The sequence below is a fragment of the Nothobranchius furzeri genome, chromosome 5 (genome assembly GCF_043380555.1).
Source record: "Nothobranchius furzeri strain GRZ-AD chromosome 5, NfurGRZ-RIMD1, whole genome shotgun sequence".
In the NCBI taxonomy this organism is placed as follows: domain Eukaryota; kingdom Metazoa; phylum Chordata; class Actinopteri; order Cyprinodontiformes; family Nothobranchiidae; genus Nothobranchius; species Nothobranchius furzeri.
In genome coordinates, this window is record NC_091745.1 from 80184610 (window position 1) to 80202620 (window position 18011).

At 43.1% G+C, this 18011-nt stretch overlaps 1 protein-coding gene across 2 annotated transcripts in view; it reads left to right on the forward strand.

Annotated features, from left to right (window-relative positions):
- Positions 1–10638: 10638 nt before the first annotated feature.
- dgat1b (diacylglycerol O-acyltransferase 1b) overlaps positions 10639–18011 on the forward strand; it is a 24580-nt gene continuing 17207 nt past the window's right edge. For both annotated transcript variants that reach the window (XM_015974498.3, XM_015974499.3), the window contains exons 1-4: positions 10639–11064; positions 14335–14422; positions 15468–15508; positions 15754–15839. In XM_015974498.3, the coding sequence (XP_015829984.1) occupies positions 10826–11064; positions 14335–14422; positions 15468–15508; positions 15754–15839 (454 nt within the window). In that variant the 5' untranslated portion in view covers positions 10639–10825. The remainder of the gene's footprint in view (positions 11065–14334; positions 14423–15467; positions 15509–15753; positions 15840–18011) is intronic.

Here is an 18011-nt window from a genome sequence, read left to right on the forward strand (position 1 = left end):
CCACGAAAATAATAAACTACAACCTTGCTACCGACGTTTAGTCCATGCTCAAAACCACCATCACCCATCCTGCTGAGTCTCGTATAATTATGGGTTCCAAAGACCTCGTCACGACTTGTCGGTTTGTCTTTATTTATAGTTTTAAGATTCTGAAATATTTATCCTTTACCAGTTAAACAAGTCTTCACTTTTCCAAGCTGTAGAGTTGGGCATTGTTCCAATCTCAATGATTCCTTGTATCAGTTCCAGTTCCTTGTATCATTCCGGTTCGTTGTATTGATTCCGGTTCCTTGTATAGATTCTGGGTTTTTGTATCGATTCCGTTTTTTTTTTGTATCGATTCCACTTCCTCGCATCGATTCCAGTTCCATGTATCGATTCCAGTTTCATGTATCGATTCCATTTCCTTGTATCGATTCCAGTTCCTTGCATCGATTCCAGTTCCATGTATCGATTCCATTTCCTTGTATCGATTCCAGTTCCATGTATCGATTCCAGTTCCATGTATCGATTCCGGTTCCTTGTATAGATTCTGGGTTTTTTGTATCGATTCCAGTTCCTCGCATTGATTCCAGTTCCTTGCATCGATTGCAGTTCCATGTATCGATTCCAGTTTCATGTATCGATTCCATTTCCTTGTATCGATTCCATTTCCTTGTATCGATTCCAGTTCCATGTATCGATTCCAGTTCCTTGTATCGATTCCAGTTCCATGTATCGATTCCAGTTCCATGTATCGATTCCGGTTCCTTGTATAGATTCTGGGTTTTTTGTATCGATTCCAGTTCCTCGCATTGATTCCAGTTCCATGTATCGATTCCAGTTCCATGGAATTCTTGATTCCGACTCTTTCAAGGGGCACTGGATGTACGTGTTTTAAACGAGCCAGCTGACCAGGTCTTAAGTCAAATCGTCTGAAATTCTCCGTGAATTTTATTTCTGTGAACTTTCTAAAGTGAAACCTTCCATGAATTTTGGCACAAAATTATGAAACAAAAACCACAGTTTTGACCATATGATGCTGTTAGTAAAACATATGTAAGGAACATATTCTGCCAAAATGATAGAATTCTAACTAATCAACTAAATGCATCACCAGCAGAAACATTCTTGTTGAAGCAATCCTTGGGCTAACCCAGAGCCATCAGGTGGGATGTAGAGCAGCTAAAGGAAAATAAAACCAAAGGTGTTCATTCAGCTGGGCTCTTAGTTTATCTAATCCTACGGCACAAAAAGCTCCAACGGAAAGAAGGTTCAGAGAAACGGCTCGTACCATGGTGGTTTACTGGAAGAGGAAGCTGCCCCACGTGCACGTTTATTAAGTTCATGGCCGCTAACTCGTTTAGGGATAACAGGAGAGTCACCATACATCCACCTCTCGACGGCATCTGCAGACAAACTGGCTGGTAATGTGATTCATTACCAGCCAGCAACAGGGCGGACAACAGCTATTGAGTCTGCAGAGAAAGTGTGTGATTACAGAGGAGCTGAGTGTGGAGAAATCGTTGAATTTCAACAAATTACCTCAGAAAATTTCAACCGAAAAGCTCCTAGCTCTTATGAATAAGACCACCTGACTTCATGTTTTTCACACGGTGCTTTCTCACTCAACATCTGCACAACATCTGCACAACATCTGCACAAGTGTGTTTAAGTTAATGAGCAAGAGATAAAAACATGCAGGAATTTCTCTGCTTCCGTTTGTTCCTCCGTTAGAGCTCAGAGTTCAGCGCGGCGGCGGGAGAGGAAAACATTTCACGATGAAGTTGTTCAAAACTTGTTTACAGAACGTAAACAAGCACCAGACTGAACCACAACTGGTCTCATATTCACATCCGATGACATCCAGATAACGTTTCTGGAATGTCGTCATCGTTTGTTGGGTCAGGCGTTTTTGCCTTTTGTAGAAGTTTTGATTGGACAAAGTTTAAGGTAGAAAATGTCGGTCACTTCTTTATACTTATAGCTATGGGTGTGAATAACTGGTCTGTTAGGCAGAGGTGTCAAAAGTAATCACACCCATCACCCAGAAGTATAAATACTAGGTTTTAAATTTACTTCTGTAAAACTTAAAGCATATGTTTCAGTTTTTTTCTTGGTGTTTGGTTTCAAAACGACTTCAAATATAAAAGTAAAGTAAGTAAAATAGCAACATCTCCCTCTTAAACATTTGATTACAGTAATGTGATATAAAAATGTAAATGTTGACGAGTGTTTGCTGTGTTAGGACACCTGTTCCAGCTGCAGAAATACCCACTAAAAACCAGTAAAGAACCACATGTCCGTGGTAAAAACTACCAGGGTGGCAGAATGGTACACGTTCCTATCAAACCACAATCAAAATGTGTTTTTTTTAATAATGACATAAATTAGGAGTAATGAGGCTATTTCTACGTGTACAGAATAGAGGTCGAAAGTTGGCTCATAGAAAAAAAATCCTGAAGACATTTTAAAAAGGACCTGCCCCCTGGCTAAAAAAGCCACGTGTCAAAGAGGTCCATAATCATTATGGGTGACGTTGGGATGATCACCCCAACGTCACGGTACACCACACTTCCCACGGCCGACCAGCTCGCCAAAATCTTGATATTGGGCTGACATTTGGGTGACCACCTCAACATTCCTGTTATTGGGGTGAATATCCAAAAATCATGACAAACCACGCATCCCACGGCCAAGACGGTAATTTAGACGTATCGTTTGTGGGGGTGCGCGCTCCTACAGAACAGATCATACGGCTGAAGTACATGTGAGTGTGAACTGGCACACTAAAACATTTTAAAAATCTACGTTTTTGCTAATAATTTCAATGGTTAATCGAATCATTTCTTTTTTTTTTTTTTTTTTTTTTTACCATGTCCTGTCTGGCTGTGAAGCAAGCAGAATTGATGTCTGAATGCTGGTGACAAGCCTTACAGGTTTATTCTCAGGTGGAGCATCAAAGTGTTTGCTTTTAATGTCACGCCTGATACTTAAAACTTTATTGTCTAATCGAATCATTTCTAAAAGCAAAAGCACACCTCCCACGACCAAGCCCGACGTTTTGATGTGTGGGGGTGCACGCAGCCATTCGAGCCGCGTTTATGTCCGAACAACTCAAGAGTCCCTTAATCACTCCTATGAAGTAAAGATGTCCAATTTTCCACCCAACAAAGTATTTGTACTTCTTTACGTGACTGCTTTTCGGTTACATAGGCTTTTGAATTGGTGACATGAATAGACGTAAACAGGCGTGTGAACCTCCAACACAGCATTACGGTTGTCATGGTTATGGAGCACCACTTCAATAGGAAGCGTAGACGATCCTGAAGAATTCCAAACTTTTCCCCGCATCCTTTCCAGTTTGTGCAGCTTCCTCTAAGAACTTCAATAGTCCAAGTTAATAAGATGGAAAACCAAAGTCCCCCCCCCCCCCCCCCCCCCCCCCCCCGAAGCAAGCAGAATTGATGTCTGAATGCTGGTTACAAGCCTTACAGATTTACTCTCAGGTGGAGCATCAAAGCGTCTGCTTTTAATGTCACGCCTGATACTTAAAACTTTATTGTTGTTGTTTTTGAATGCTTTGTAATTCCGACCAGACACGGAGTCAGAGGTGAAAGAGAAAGGAAAACAATAATGAAAAAGAGTCTGCTTCTAGACCTGCAGAAAGAGAGAAGAAAAAAAGCAACAAAAAAAAACAAAGAAAAAAAAGGGACACAACAACAATACAACAAGATCCAGCTATCACTGTGTCAACTTGATGAAGAAATATATAATCAACATTGTTTTACTGAACAATCACACGATAATAAATCACAGTGCATTTAGTGGCAACCACAGCCTTAAGACCTGTGTTGAACGTGCCCAAGTCCATGCTTATGAGAGCACCACGTGAGCACCTGTGTGTGTACACGCGCTTGTTTGTTTATGTAAGGTTTATCTATAGGAGCGTTCAACAGAGAGTGTGAGGGACCACAGATCCGTCCCCCAAAGATGCGCAGGAGACGGGGGGAGCTCCAAGTCCCAGAGATCCAGGTGCTGCCCCAGAACACAGGAACCCCAGGGAGACTGCAACCAGAAAAGCCCCCCACCCCCCTCGAGAGGCACAGAGGATCGCCCCGGGAGGCCACAACCAGCAGCCGGCAGAGTCCCGGGTAATATGGGCGGCAAGCCCACAGGCCCGCCCACAGCCTCCCACCCCCTAGCCGGCCGAGCCCGGGACCCAGGGGCGACCATCCCCGCCAGGGACCCAGCAGAGCCCAGGGACCCAGACCCCACCAGGCAGCCACCGGGATTGGTCAGGCAGACACCAAAAATCTTAAACTCCCTGACACGGGAGCCACGACCCAGGCAGACCAAGGCACTGCACTTACCGCATGGAAAACCAAATTCACCAATTTCACAGTGGCGGAAACGCCGCGGTCCCAAATGAAACGGATACAAAAGCTTCTTCTTTCAGTCACATCCACAATCATTCCACTTTGATTTCACACACACACACACGCACACACACACACACACACACACACACGCTCACACATGCACACACACACACGGACACAGGCACACTCTCAGCTCTTCTTCTGTATTTCCTTCTTGCCTTTAACCATCAAACCAACATGTTCTTCTCGACTTTCGTGTATTTTCTGCACAAGACAGAGTTAAGCTGCTCCAGCTGTAACCTTCAACATGTTAGAAATTGTCTTTGAGTTCAGTTTTTTCTCGTTTTTCTCAATGATTTACGAGTCTGACTGGCAGGAGGCAGAAAGCCAGGGTGACACGTGAAAGGCTGTGATTCAGGCTCAAACTGACAACTCTGTCAACATGATGCATGTTCAGCCACAGGTGTTTATCATCAGAGCTCGCTCTGACTGGCGACTCTTTTCAGGATGTCCTTTCCTTAAAGTCACCAGTTTCATCCTTTAACTATCATCACAGAGCTCAAAGTTCATAACTTCTTCTACTAAAGCAGACGGCAGACATGTTTGACTCAGAGCTGCTCTTTGTTCAGCCACCTTAAGAGCTCCTACTGCGTCCATTTTCAATAAACACCAGAGTGCTGAAGCTGGAGAGAGAGCAGGACACAGATCGATCAGCTGAGAGGCTCTGAGGCAAATACAGGAGATGTGGAGGAGGTGGAAGAATGAACCAGAGTCGTCCTCTCACTCAGAAAGCCTGTCATCTATCAGATGTCTTTGCAGCGTGTTCGAGGCAGATTACTCATCAAAGCTAAATGTGAACGTTAGAGACACTGAAGAACAGTCAACTAACTTTATTTATAAATGCTTTTAACAACCTGGACAATACACCAAGGCAGAACAACACAAAACCACATTCAAACAGAACAAACATCAAATTTAAATAAAATCCAGGGCAGCCAAACATCGAGCCAAGACATCAACTAGCGGGCAGCAAGATATCTCTCGGTACATTTATAAAACCACTGGCTAGAAATCCTAAAACAGTAAGTTCATGTAAACGCAGGTTTATAAAAATGAGCGTTAAGCTGCCTCTTAAACATCGCAAGCGTAGGGGCCAATCGCACTGATAACGGCAGGCCATTCGGGGTTTTTGGCCGAGCCACCCCAAACGCTCGATCCCAGCACGATTTATATCTGTTGAGAGACCAAGAGGAGATGCGGGTCTGAGGAGTGAAGAGAACAAGAGCATAGTGACCAGCTCAGTGACCTAGTGGTAGAGTGTCCGCCCTGAGACTGGGAGATCAGGGTTCGATTCCTGGTCGGGTCAGACCAAAGACTTTGAAAAATGGGACCCAATGCCTCCCTGCTTGACACTCAGCATTAAGGGTTGGATTGGGGGTTAAACCACCAAATGGTTCCCGAGCGCAGCCGTGTCTGCAGCTCACCGCTCCCCACAGGAGACGGGTCAAATGCGGAGAACAAATTTCGCACACACATCGGTGTGTGTGACAACTGACGGGACTTTAACTTCACACGGGTGAATCAACTCAGATAAGTACGAAGGCGTCCCTCCATCTACTTTATGAACAAAGACCAGGATGTTAAATTCTGTTGCTCGGTCCTCATCTAAACGGCAAAGTAAAGGTTGGTCTCTGCTGCCTGGAGAGGAACCGGGAAGGAACACCGGCGGTGCTCTGAAGACGGCTAAAGCGTTAGCCGAAACGTGTCGGCTTCAAGGGTAAAAACAAATCTTTACTACACTGTTTAGATAAGAGCCAAGCAACAGATGTAAGGGATCATGCAGAACCAACGTACAAAACATGTTCCAGGACCTTACACTGTCCTTTAATAAACCTGAATCCAGAACAAGGCCCAAACCAGAGGGACATGGTCCCACCTGTCAACACAAGTTAGCAATCTGGCTGCAGCGTTCTGGACTAACTGCAGTCAGGCCATGGTTGTTTCACTCGTCCCCACAAGCAGGGTTCAGTGATGGAAGCATCTCCATGTGAGCCTAAAACGGCTGAAACAGCTTTATGCTAGGGGGATTTTGTCCAAAGAACCATGTAAACATGGTTTTTACCAACCATGCATAGTCCTAATATGTCCTCTTTAATATTTCTATTTAGATATTTATAGCTAGACCATCCATCCGTCCATTTTCAGCCGCTTATCCGGGTCAGGTCGCAGGGGCAGCATCCTAACCAGGGAGGCCCAGACTTTCCTCTCCCCAGCCACTTGGGCCAGCTCTTCTGGGGGAATCCCAAGGCGTTACCTGGCCAGGTGAGAGGCATAGTCCCTCCAGCGTGTCCTGGGTCTACCTTTAGGTCTCCTCCCGGTTGGACGTGCCCAGAAAACCTCACCAGGGAGGCGTCCAGGAGGCATCCTGACCAGATGCCCGAGCCACCTCAACTGGCTCCCCTTGATGTGGAGGAGCAGCGGGTCTACTCTGAGCCCCTCCTGGATGACCGAACTTCTCACCCTATCTCTAAGGGATTCAGACAGACCTGTAAATAATAATGATGTTATTACTAATTCATATTTTGAATAAAATAATATTTGCCTTTAGCCATTCATCTACTCAGGGTTTCTCTAGTTCTACAAGAGTCGTTTCAGACGCAGAAGACGAAAAACGGGGACGTTTTGACTTTTACAGCAAGGTCTTAGAACTCAAAGCCAACAGAAGTAAAGGCCAGGTGGATGAGAGGAGCGTATTTTTCCACAACGAAAGATGAGCTGTAAATCCTGTTATTCAGCAAGGTGACAAAAACATCAGGATGGACCACGATCAGGTCACATGAAGGAGCAGTTCTTCTGGCAGCCATACAAGCAGGTCCATTTGAACATAAATCAAAGAGGGAACATTTAAAATCCTTCATCCTTTTCTTACATTTCCCTCCCTTTTTGCTCTCCTCCTCATCTCCTTCCCTCTGAGTCGTGGAGACGGATGGACGGAGCGTGCAGGAGTCCTTGACTGAACTACAGAAGTGCTGACGTGGTGCCAAGCATCTCAACGGTGAGGTGACGTCTCGATCAGTCTCTCTGTGATGCAGCCACACACACACACACACACACACACACACACACACACACACACACACACACACACGTACACAGGTGTAGGTTTCTTTAAAAAGAAAAAAACAGCACAGTCATGTATTAATGAACACATTGGCAGAAAAGTGCACGCTGGCATGCCTGATCTCAGATTTATGTGCTTACACTAGCGTGAGCACAACAGGCAGCAGAGCGTGCAGAAACACATCCAGGATCACAAGTTCTCCACAGACATCACACTCACTCTTTCTTCATTTTCCTGTCAACCTTGTGACACCTTTATCTCTCCAACTAGTCTCTTCTATAATCAGCATCCGTCTCTGATGTCACACCGGTTAAATGCAACCAAACACACACACACGCACACACACACACACACACACACACACACACACAGGTCAGATGTGTGTGTTCCTCCTCTGCCTGAGTTAAATTCACTCATCTATCCTTCCACAGCTTCATCACGACCAGCGAGGGCAAACACATATTTTGCTCCCTCTTCTTCTCCAGATGGAGGGAGGGAAAAAGTGGAATCCCTCTCTCCTAAAATCTGCCCGTCTTGCTCTTTCTCTCACGCTTCCTCGCCTCTATTTTTATCATTTCTATCCTCGTAAATGTGTTAATTTTTCTGCTAGAGTCACTCTCCCCCTGCTGCCTGTCCTTAAGCAAGTGCTGGAAATCTTTAAAAAGAGGTGTCATGGCTTTGCAGGTTCAGTATTTCCTTTTAAGAATAAGTTAGAGCCAGTTTCTCACTCGCTGAGAGACTGTCGGAGACAAACTGCGCACGACGTTCACGCGGGAGTTTTTATTCTCATCTCCTCGTGCGAGTTGCAAAATGAAAAACAAAATCCCAGAGTCATGGTGGGGGTCTCGAACCCCTCAATTCAGTTTCTTTGAGTGAAAAGGTGCAAGAAATGTGACACAACTTTGGTCTAGGGACCTTCCAAATAAACTTCTGACTGATTGGAGACAAAATCTGACATTCCAGATGCAGATTAAGAGTCACAATCGTAAATAAAATGAGGACTGTCGGACAATAAGAGTTTGTTATGAATATTTTATAGGAAGCTTTTAGTCTTTAAAAAGGCACAAAACTATGTACAATGAAAATAATATAAAAACAATCAGCAGACAGGAAACAAAATGGAATCACAACGGGTGATAAAGACATTATGGCAGTATATGCTGCAGCCGGCCACCAGGGGGCTCCAGTTTAGTTCTGACTTTAACTTTATTTTAGCACACACTGATTGTGTGGTGGAGGTGGAGTTGTGCTTTTTATAGTGTGTGTGTGCGTGTGTGTGTGTGTGTGTGTGTGTGTGTGTGTGTGTGAGAGAGAGAGAGAGAGAGTCGTGGAGGATGGCTGCTTATACTGAGCCAGGATCCTCTGGAGGTTTCTTCCTGTTAAAAGGGAGTTTTCCTCTCCACTGTCGCTGCATGCTTGCTTAGTACGAGGATTGCTGTAAAGACTCTGACACTAGTCAGTGACTCGATGCGACCTGCTGGATTCCCTATATAGGAAACTTGTTACTGATTGGCTTAATGAACTGACCTGTATTGGGGTGTTATGTGAAGGTTCTTGAGACGACTCGTCGTGATTTGGCGCTTTATAAATAAACTTGAATTGAAATTAAACATGTCACCAAACTTCTTTTCCTCTGCTGGCATCAGAAAAACAAGCAGACCATCTGAGGTGTTTTCTTCGTCTTCCTCGGACTGAAACTCATCGTTCTTGTTACTCAAAGTTTCCTGAATCAGTCATTTCTCTTAAAAGCACCGTTTAGTTGATCCTCACCTTGTCAGAGACGGGTGTGAACGAGGACTTTGTTTGCAGTAAATGATGTTAAAATGATCATCCGTGCACTGACGCCTCATCAGAGACAGGGTGCGACTGGCTGATGAATGTGTTATTTTTAACACCCAGATTAAATAATGTTTCTAAATAAACAGGGGAAAGTGTTCAGGTAAAGTCAAGCAGAGCAGCTGAACAAAATGTGTTTGTTTTTCAGCTCAGGCAGACTTTAGAGAGCCTCCAGTGTGAATACTGAACGTATAAAAGGACATTTGAACTGACTCGCTGTTATCAAAAACAACTTGGAGACTTCCGAGTCTTGGAGACTGGACTCTGAGAAAAAGAAACGGCATTAAGTTAAAAAAAACATACATTATATTATAAACAACCCTTGTAATCACTTCCTTATTAAGATGTCATTTTAATTATTTTCATTCACACTTCCCATCACACATACATGTGTGACTCGTCCGTGTTTCACCAGTAGGTATCTGAATGGTTTCCACTTTCTAACAGACAGAAGATCTCCAGAACAGAAGGCCTGACTCGGAGTTAAAGCAGGATTTAGTCTGGGACTCCCTCTGCTGGATTTCACATGGCAGGCTGTGGACCGCCGACCCGTCTCCTCGGTGGAAACACTCTGCTCCACTTGCCTGTGGAAAATTACCTCAAGTTCAGAGCAAAAAAGTCTAAAAATAAAAAAGTTATTTGGAGGACAAAAAAAATTTCATCTCTTTAATATTTTTAACAACCTCAGAAGAAACCAGAAGTCGTTTTATTTTTGTTTCTTCATAAAAGTATGCAACAGTCCCCCAACCAGTCCTGAGAGTCCGCAAGGTCCCTTATCCCAGTGAGCAGGGACATGCTCATTAGTCTAAAGACAGCCTCATGGACAGTAGGGACTGATAAAGATGGATCGATGCATTCGGTTCTCACCTCGATATGGATAAGCACAAAAAACAAGGCAGGCAGAAAGGGCATTCACACTAAAGAAAAGCCTTTTCACAACCTTTTACACAAAGTTCACAGAAACTTACAAGAAGTTTTTTCTTCTTCAGTTACTGTGAACATCTGGACTACTGGGAGCTCGTGCATCAGCGGGGCAAAAATAAAGTCCTAACTTCAGCTGATCTCATATCAGCTACCGGTCCGGTCCGGACTGGTGAGCTGTCCAATCCAAGGGGGGTGGGTCTGGTTCCCATCCCCAGCGGCCAACGGGCATTATGCAGGGTACACCCTGGACAGAGAGCCAGTCCATCGCAGGGCCACCGGGGGAACCAACGTCGGTGGAATATCCAACGTCCAACTTCACCGCGGTCCTTGTGTGTGTGTGCGCGCGCAGACTGAAACAGTTCACGTGCTTCCTGGTTAGTTTCCTCCAGTCCAACAGTTAAAAAGTCCCGGACCAGTTGTTTTTTTTACGTGGCGTCATGAACACACTCCCTCTCAACTGTTGGGAAACCCGAGCTCTGCTCTGCGTGGGTTATTTCTCAACAACACTTCCCGCCATTACTGTAGAAAGAGCCACCAGCAGGACATGCGCTGAGGTGACTGACGGTGGAGAGGGTTTTGGGTCATGTTGGGTGACGGGAACGCAACATCCGGGCCTCTGGCTCGCAGGAGAAGAGCGACTCTGGCAGCGGAGAGGAGAGCGAGTGTCCAGCCGGTGAACGGGGCCTCCGCGGCGGCGTGTGGGAGCCCGGTGACCGCCCAGCCGAGCGTCCCAGGTGGAGGGAAGAAGCTGGAGCGGCCTTCAGCACCACCACCCTGGGCTGAGAGGAAGAAACGGAGGGCTGAGGCGGGGGACCGACTGAGGTGGGACACACCTTAGAGGCGTTTTTACAGCACACACGGTCTGGGTCCGTTTTCATGACCTAAAGTTTTACTAAAAACGAGTTTCCAACCTGTAACAAGCTCACTAACCCGTCACACTTTTAAATAAACAACAGCGCGTGTTAGCAGAAACTTTAAAGGGACAGTTCACATTTGGAAAAGTTTGTTTTATCATACCTGCTGTAGATGGTGCTTTAAGCAGCCTAGCCCGTTTCCTATGTAAATAACCACGAGATGTAAAGTTTATGGTGGTTTAAACGGTTACTAAAGGACACCAACTGTGTTGTAATGTTTCTGACCCAGTGGCTCGCTGGTGGTGGGGCGCATTTATACTGATGCTAGGTGTGCTAACCACATGTCGCCACTAGGGGATGCCAAATCCCCATTCTGATGATAGATTTCACATTTACTTCCTCAAAAATGGCACCAAGTTAAAGGACTGAAAAACAGCAGCAACACGATCCTGTCCACAGAAGCAGCTGTTTAAATTAAAGGCCAGACTCTCTTCTTTACGACAACATAAGTACCGTTACTCTACCTGCAAAACCCAGCAGCAAAACAAACAACTCGCATAGGGAGCTTAGGTGTGTTCTTGTTGTGTATTAGTTCTAACTCCATGTTGTCGTTCTTTTTTTAAAACACAGAAACGGTTACGTTACCTGTTTTGTCGCTACGTTTCGCCGGTGGCTGCAGGCTTCCTTAGGCTGACGCTGATGGTGGCGTCACTTCCTTTTCCGTTTATCCGCGGGCAGTAGAGGACGTTGTCGCCCTCTACTGCCCGCTCTCCCCTCTCTGACGATGCAGTCCCATGCACGGTCCAACGTGTAAACTCCGTCGTCCCTGTTCATGGTCCTCTGCTGCCCGCAGATAAACAGAGGAGGAAGTGATGCGCCACCATCAGCGTCAGCCTAAGGAAGCCTGCAGCCGCCAGCGAAACATAGCGATAAAACAGGTAACGAAACCGTTTCTGTGTTTTAAAAAAAGAACGACAGCATGGAATTAGGGAGCCTAAGTCTTCCGCATCACGGGTCCCCAGAAGAACGAAAAAATGAATGCAAGTCAACGGGGCTAAAAACGCCATTTTCTAACCCGCTGTGCCGTACGCCCTGGGTCACACATGTGTTGTACTGCAATTTAAATGAAAAGTAATGATGGGTGTTTCGACCACGCCTGTCACGTACTTTGAGATTTATCAGCTTGTAAAAGTTTGTAATTAGCATGACCACAAACCAGAAGTCAGCATGTCGTATATATGACGTCACCACATAAGCTCCTCCCCCCTAGCGTAGCTGCTGCTTACCACATGACCAGATTTATGGTGGTTCCTTCCTCCAGTGGGAAGTTTGCTGAACTTACAGCTCTTTTCCCTCCGCTTTCTCCGTGTCTGGGTCGATGACGTCACTTTCATGAGGCGCATTTGTAGTCCTGGACTTATTTTCACACAACACCTAAAATGTCGTTCCCCTCATTAGAAAATAAGTGCGGTCTTGGTGTCAAAATGCGTCTTTAAAATTCACGGATATCGTGTGAAATCCGTGGCACAAAACAAGCAGATTAGAAAGTAGCGTTTTCAGCCCCGTTGACTTGCGTTCATTTTTTTCCTTCTTCTGGGGACCCGTGATGCGGAAGTGACTTAGGCTCCCTATTGGGCTTGTGATCACACGTGATTATGCGTAGCATCCTGGGATGTGCGCAGACATGTTGGAAGGTTGACGGGTGTAAACAAACCGTGACACAAACGGCACTGTCGCAGAGAAGAAGCAGATTTGGGTGAAAGAAAGTGTTAAACAACATTATAAATTCCCTAAAAGGACGCAGAATATACATGGATACGGTAAGTAAATCTGTCTACAACACGTGAAATATTAAGATCTGAACTAATCTTTTAACAAAAGCAGATTGTTTGGTTTAATCTTTCTAAAGTCAGCAATGCTACTGTTCAAACAGCAATGTACGCACATCGAGTCTCCACCATCGACATATACATATATTGGACAATGGGTTTCCATAGACACCAATAACACGTTTTTGAGGCTAAATGGAGGTGGCCACCACCGCCATTTTGACCGTGTCACAGGTTCCGTCAAGCCCAGACAATTCCACAAAAGGGAAGAGAGGAGGAGCTGAGGGTGGGGCTGTAAGGCTGGGATCAACTGACGACACCCGGTCGAACTCGCTACAAGCTAACCTGAAGCTAACCCAAAGCTAACGTGGAGGTGGGAGCTAAGCTAACGGAGGTAGCAACCTAGCTACAACCGGAGTTAGCTGTGCACAACACCAGAGCTTCTGAGTCAGAGATACGCCGGGCTGACCGCTGGGTAGAACCGGGTGGAACACAGAGGTCTCCGAGAGCTCCACAAGCCGATAGTGGGAACCCAGCTCCACCAACATGTTATATTTCAACCCATTTTCTAAAGTGCAGCATTATGTTAAATGCACTGGGTTTTACCCTATTACATTTAAATTTCATGGTTAAACAGTACATGTTAACATCTAAGCTCAGCTCGGCAGTGACCTAAAATACATAAATATAATTTTACTTACCGAAAAAAATGAAGTGGAGACTCCTTGGACGCTCTATTAGCACAATTAATGCCACAGCAAGTCATTTTGTCCAACAATTGCACAAAAATATCCAAACAAGAATACACAAACACAGAGACTCAAAATCCCGGAGCAGTTTCCAGTCCAGACCGAGGCTCTACTGAGGCCTTTCCCCGGAGCTAGCTCTGTGGTCACGTGGGTCTGATGCTCATTAATTATACAGAATTTTAGGCTTTTAATACACTTAAACAGAAGAGTGAGAAAAACATTCACCCCCCTCAGAGTTGTCATGAGTGTAAACTAGATCATTTAAACCTAAAACATGTTCTGGTACCAGGCTGTAAACATGTTTATTTCTGCTGTGAAATTGGTATTTTTAATATGGGAGTCAATGAGGATTTGCTCGCTTCTGACACCAGCCCCTAGTGGATGAGGGTGGAACTGCAATTTATTTCACTTCCGCATTGGCGTCAATTTCTGTCCCGCATTGTGGGGGCCTGGTCTCCACTTCTATCCAGCTTGTACAGAACCTTCGCAGATGTGCAAGTCACATGACCTGTGTGCATGAAAACACCCCTAGACCTGCATAGAGCTCCGTCAGTGCACGACGAGCTATTGTATTATTATTATTATTATTATTGTTATGATGGCCCACAAACTATATTATCTTCTTTTTGTAACTCATAATCGTCTTCTTCATGTCCGTAGCTGCCACAAGGCTCAGGAGTCTCTTCTGAGTTCAGCCAGTGGTTACAGGAACTACAGAGGAATACTCAACTGGTGTGTGGTGATGCTGGTAAGAAGGCATGCTGACTGGATGTGTTTTATTTGTGCTTTTGTATTTCGTCTCCTTTAAAAAGCAGCTGAAAACTCACCTGTTCAAGCTGCTTTTGGATGACCGTCATCACCTCCCTCTCCTTATTTCGTCCTTAATCCGCCTCTCCCGGGATCCATTGATTTCCCTCTTTCCTATTCCTTTTCTCTCTCCCTTTCCTTACATTTTTTTGTTTTTGTGAAGCGCCTCATGATTTTTATCTTGAGAGGCGCCGTATAAAAGATCATCTTCTTCTTCTTTAAGTTATTACATCATGATTGGGTGGGTGTTGGTCCCAGCGAGCAGGAGGAAGGCAGGTGAACTCAGACTGAATAAAAAGCAGAAACCAAAAATGATCGAGTGTTAGAAAACAAGGCCAGGAATCTGGATAAGCGCAGGCTAAAACGGAGGAGTAGATTAACCTGTTCACTCGTTTTTTCTACATCTGAGGTGGTCTCCGGTGTAAAATGCCTCTGTGTGGAAGAAGCTCTGGCGCTCCTGTTTCAGGAACTGTCGTGGTGCGTTTTCACATTCAGAACTGAGGTTTTCAGGTTGATCAGAAACTTGGGAAAAGGATGTAGATGTTTTTTTTTAGATAAGTCCTGAAGCTGATGCATCCTGCGTGTTTGTGACGCGAGTGTCAGATTGGCCTGATTTGTTCTGATGAAGAGACCGAACGTGAAAGCTACCTGAAGAAGAGGCTTTCTGTAAATGCAGCTTTGAGCACAAATCCTTGTTTGTCACAGGAGGTTTAACCAGTCTAAGTGACTGAGTCGTCCCGTTCCCAGGCCTTTGGTTTGGGAATGAGATATTACTGTCCACTAAGAACGGGCAGGAGTCAGAAGGAGAGAGAAAGTGAAAGAGATGGAGGATGAACAGCAAAGAGATGAATTATTAGGGAGAGGGGAAAGGCAGCCACAGAGAAGCCGAAGGAGGACAAGAAATAATGAGTTAATTAAATAATAAAGGAAGAAATGACAACTGGAACAGTGTTGGTGATTTAAAACCGAGCTGCTTCGTGTTACAGGTGCTGAGTAATGCTCGCCTCTTCCTGGAAAACCTGCTGAGGTGAGGACCTTTTTATTTATTACCTGTTATTTAAAACAAAGCTCAGGTTTTCCTGGAAAGGTTAAAAGAATTAAAACATGAGCTATTAATTAGAAATGGCTCATTGACATGCTAACGGCTAGTGTCAGGACTGATGCCTGTTTCTCCAAACTGAGTTTCATCTACAGCATCTAGCGCTCGTTGTTTGGTAAGTTTCCTTAAACGTGCATTCACTCATGTTTTTATTAAGGTTTTTAATATTCCAGGTATGGGATCCTCGTGGATCCCATTCAGGTGATTTCTTTGTTCCTGAATGATCCCTACAGCTGGCCTGCAGCATGCCTCCTGATAGGTAAGAAAACTATTAAGCAGAGGAATGTCCATGTTTGTTATTATTCATTACATGTATTCATTTATTTTAGATGTTGTTGTATTTTTGATTTTTCTGTAACATTTTGGTTGAAATGACCAAATATCCCCACCGAGGGACAGTAAAGGGATTTTCTGTTCTATTATGCTTGGTTGAAAAAAAGACTGACCACTTTCTCTAATGAAGTTATTTATTAATAATGCATGGGTAGATAATGAAAAGCCTTTGAAAAAGGCAAGAAGTAGTGCAGATGAAACTCAGGTCAGTGTAGAAAACACTTATGTTCCTCTCTAGAGACCCGTAGGGTTTGTGGGTGACCACCAGAATAAATATATTTAAAACTCGACCAGGAGAAAACCTGTTTAAATTCTCCTAACATGAAGGAAAGGAGCTGTGTTGTTTCCTTTATTATCTCCATAAGTAATAGAAATGTTGAATATGTAGCAATAATACATATTAATTATGACTATTCCATACAAAAACGAAATATCAACCTGATTGGTCTTTGAATGTTTAATCAGAAGATTCTAGGGTTCTTTGCTTCGCCAGGGACCATAAACACACTTCGTATTAATTCAGACAGAGTCAGTATGTAGTTTATAAAATTAATTTAATTATTTTTCCTAAACTAATAATTTATACATGACAAGATATGAATAATGAGACGTGGTGTGGTGGATATGAGGTGTTGTGATGGAAGCTGGATGTTGTAGCATCTGTTCTTTGTGTCTGAGAGAAAATGTGAAATCTCGGTGTAAAATAATTTGTTGTTTGTTATATACTAGAGAGTTGTTTGTTATAAACTAGAGTTGTATGTTATAAACTAGAGAGTTGTTTGTTATAAACTAGAGTTGTATGTTATAAACTAGAGAGTTGTATGTTATAAACTAGAGAGTTGTATGTTATAAACTAGAGAGTTGTATGTTATAAACTAGAGAGTTGTATGTTATAAACTAGAGAGTTGTATGTTATAAACTAGAGAGTTGTTTGTTATAAACTAGAGAGTTCTTTGTTATAAACTAGAGTTGAATGTTATAAACTAGAGAGTTGTACGTTATATACTAGAGAGTTGTATGTTATATACTAGAGAGTTGTATGTTATATACTAGAGAGTTGTATGTTATAAACTAGAGAGTTGTATGTTATAAACTAGAGAGTTGTATGTTGTAAACTAGAGAGTTGTATGTTATAAACTAAAGAGTTGTATGTTATAAACTAGAGAGTTGTTTGTTATAAACTAGAGAGTTGTTTGTTATAAACTAGAGAGTTGTATGTTATAAACTAGAGAGTTGTTTGTTATAAACTAAAGAGTTGTATGTTATAAACTAGAGAGTTGTATGTTATAAACTAGAGAGCTGTTTGTTATAAACTAGAGAGCTGTTTGTTATAAACTAGAGAGTTGTTTGTTATAAACTAGAGAGTTGTTTGTTATAAACTAGAGAGTTGTATGTTATAAACTAAAGAGTTGTATGTTATAAACTAGAGAGTTGTTTGTTATAAACTAGAGAGTTGTATGTTATAAACTAGAGAGTTGTATGTTATAAACTAAAGAGTTGTTTGTTATAAACTAGAGAGTTGTATGTTATAAACTAAAGAGTTGTTTGTTATAAACTAAAGAGTTGTTTGTTATAAACTACAGAGTTGTTTGTTATAAACTACAGAGTTGTTTGTTATAAACTAGAGAGTTGTTTGTTATAAACTAGAGAGTTGTTTGTTATAAACTAGAGAGTTGTATGTTATAAACTAGAGAGTTGTATGTTATAAACTAGAGAGTTGTATGTTATAAACTAAAGAGTTGTTTGTTATAAACTAAAGAGTTGTTTGTTATAAACTACAGAGTTGTTTGTTATAAACTACAGAGTTGTTTGTTATAAACTAGAGAGTTGTTTGTTATAAACTAGAGAGTTGTATGTTATAAACTAGAGAGTTGTATGTTATAAACTAAAGAGTTGTTTGTTATAAACTAGAGAGTTTTATGTTATAAACTAAAGAGTTGTTTGTTATAAACTAAAGAGTTGTTTGTTATAAACTACAGAGTTGTTTGTTATAAACTAGAGAGTTGTTTGTTATAAACTAAAGAGTTGTTTGTTATAAACTAGAGAGTTGTTTGTTATAAACTAGAGAGTTGTTTGTTATAAACTAGAAAGTTGTTTA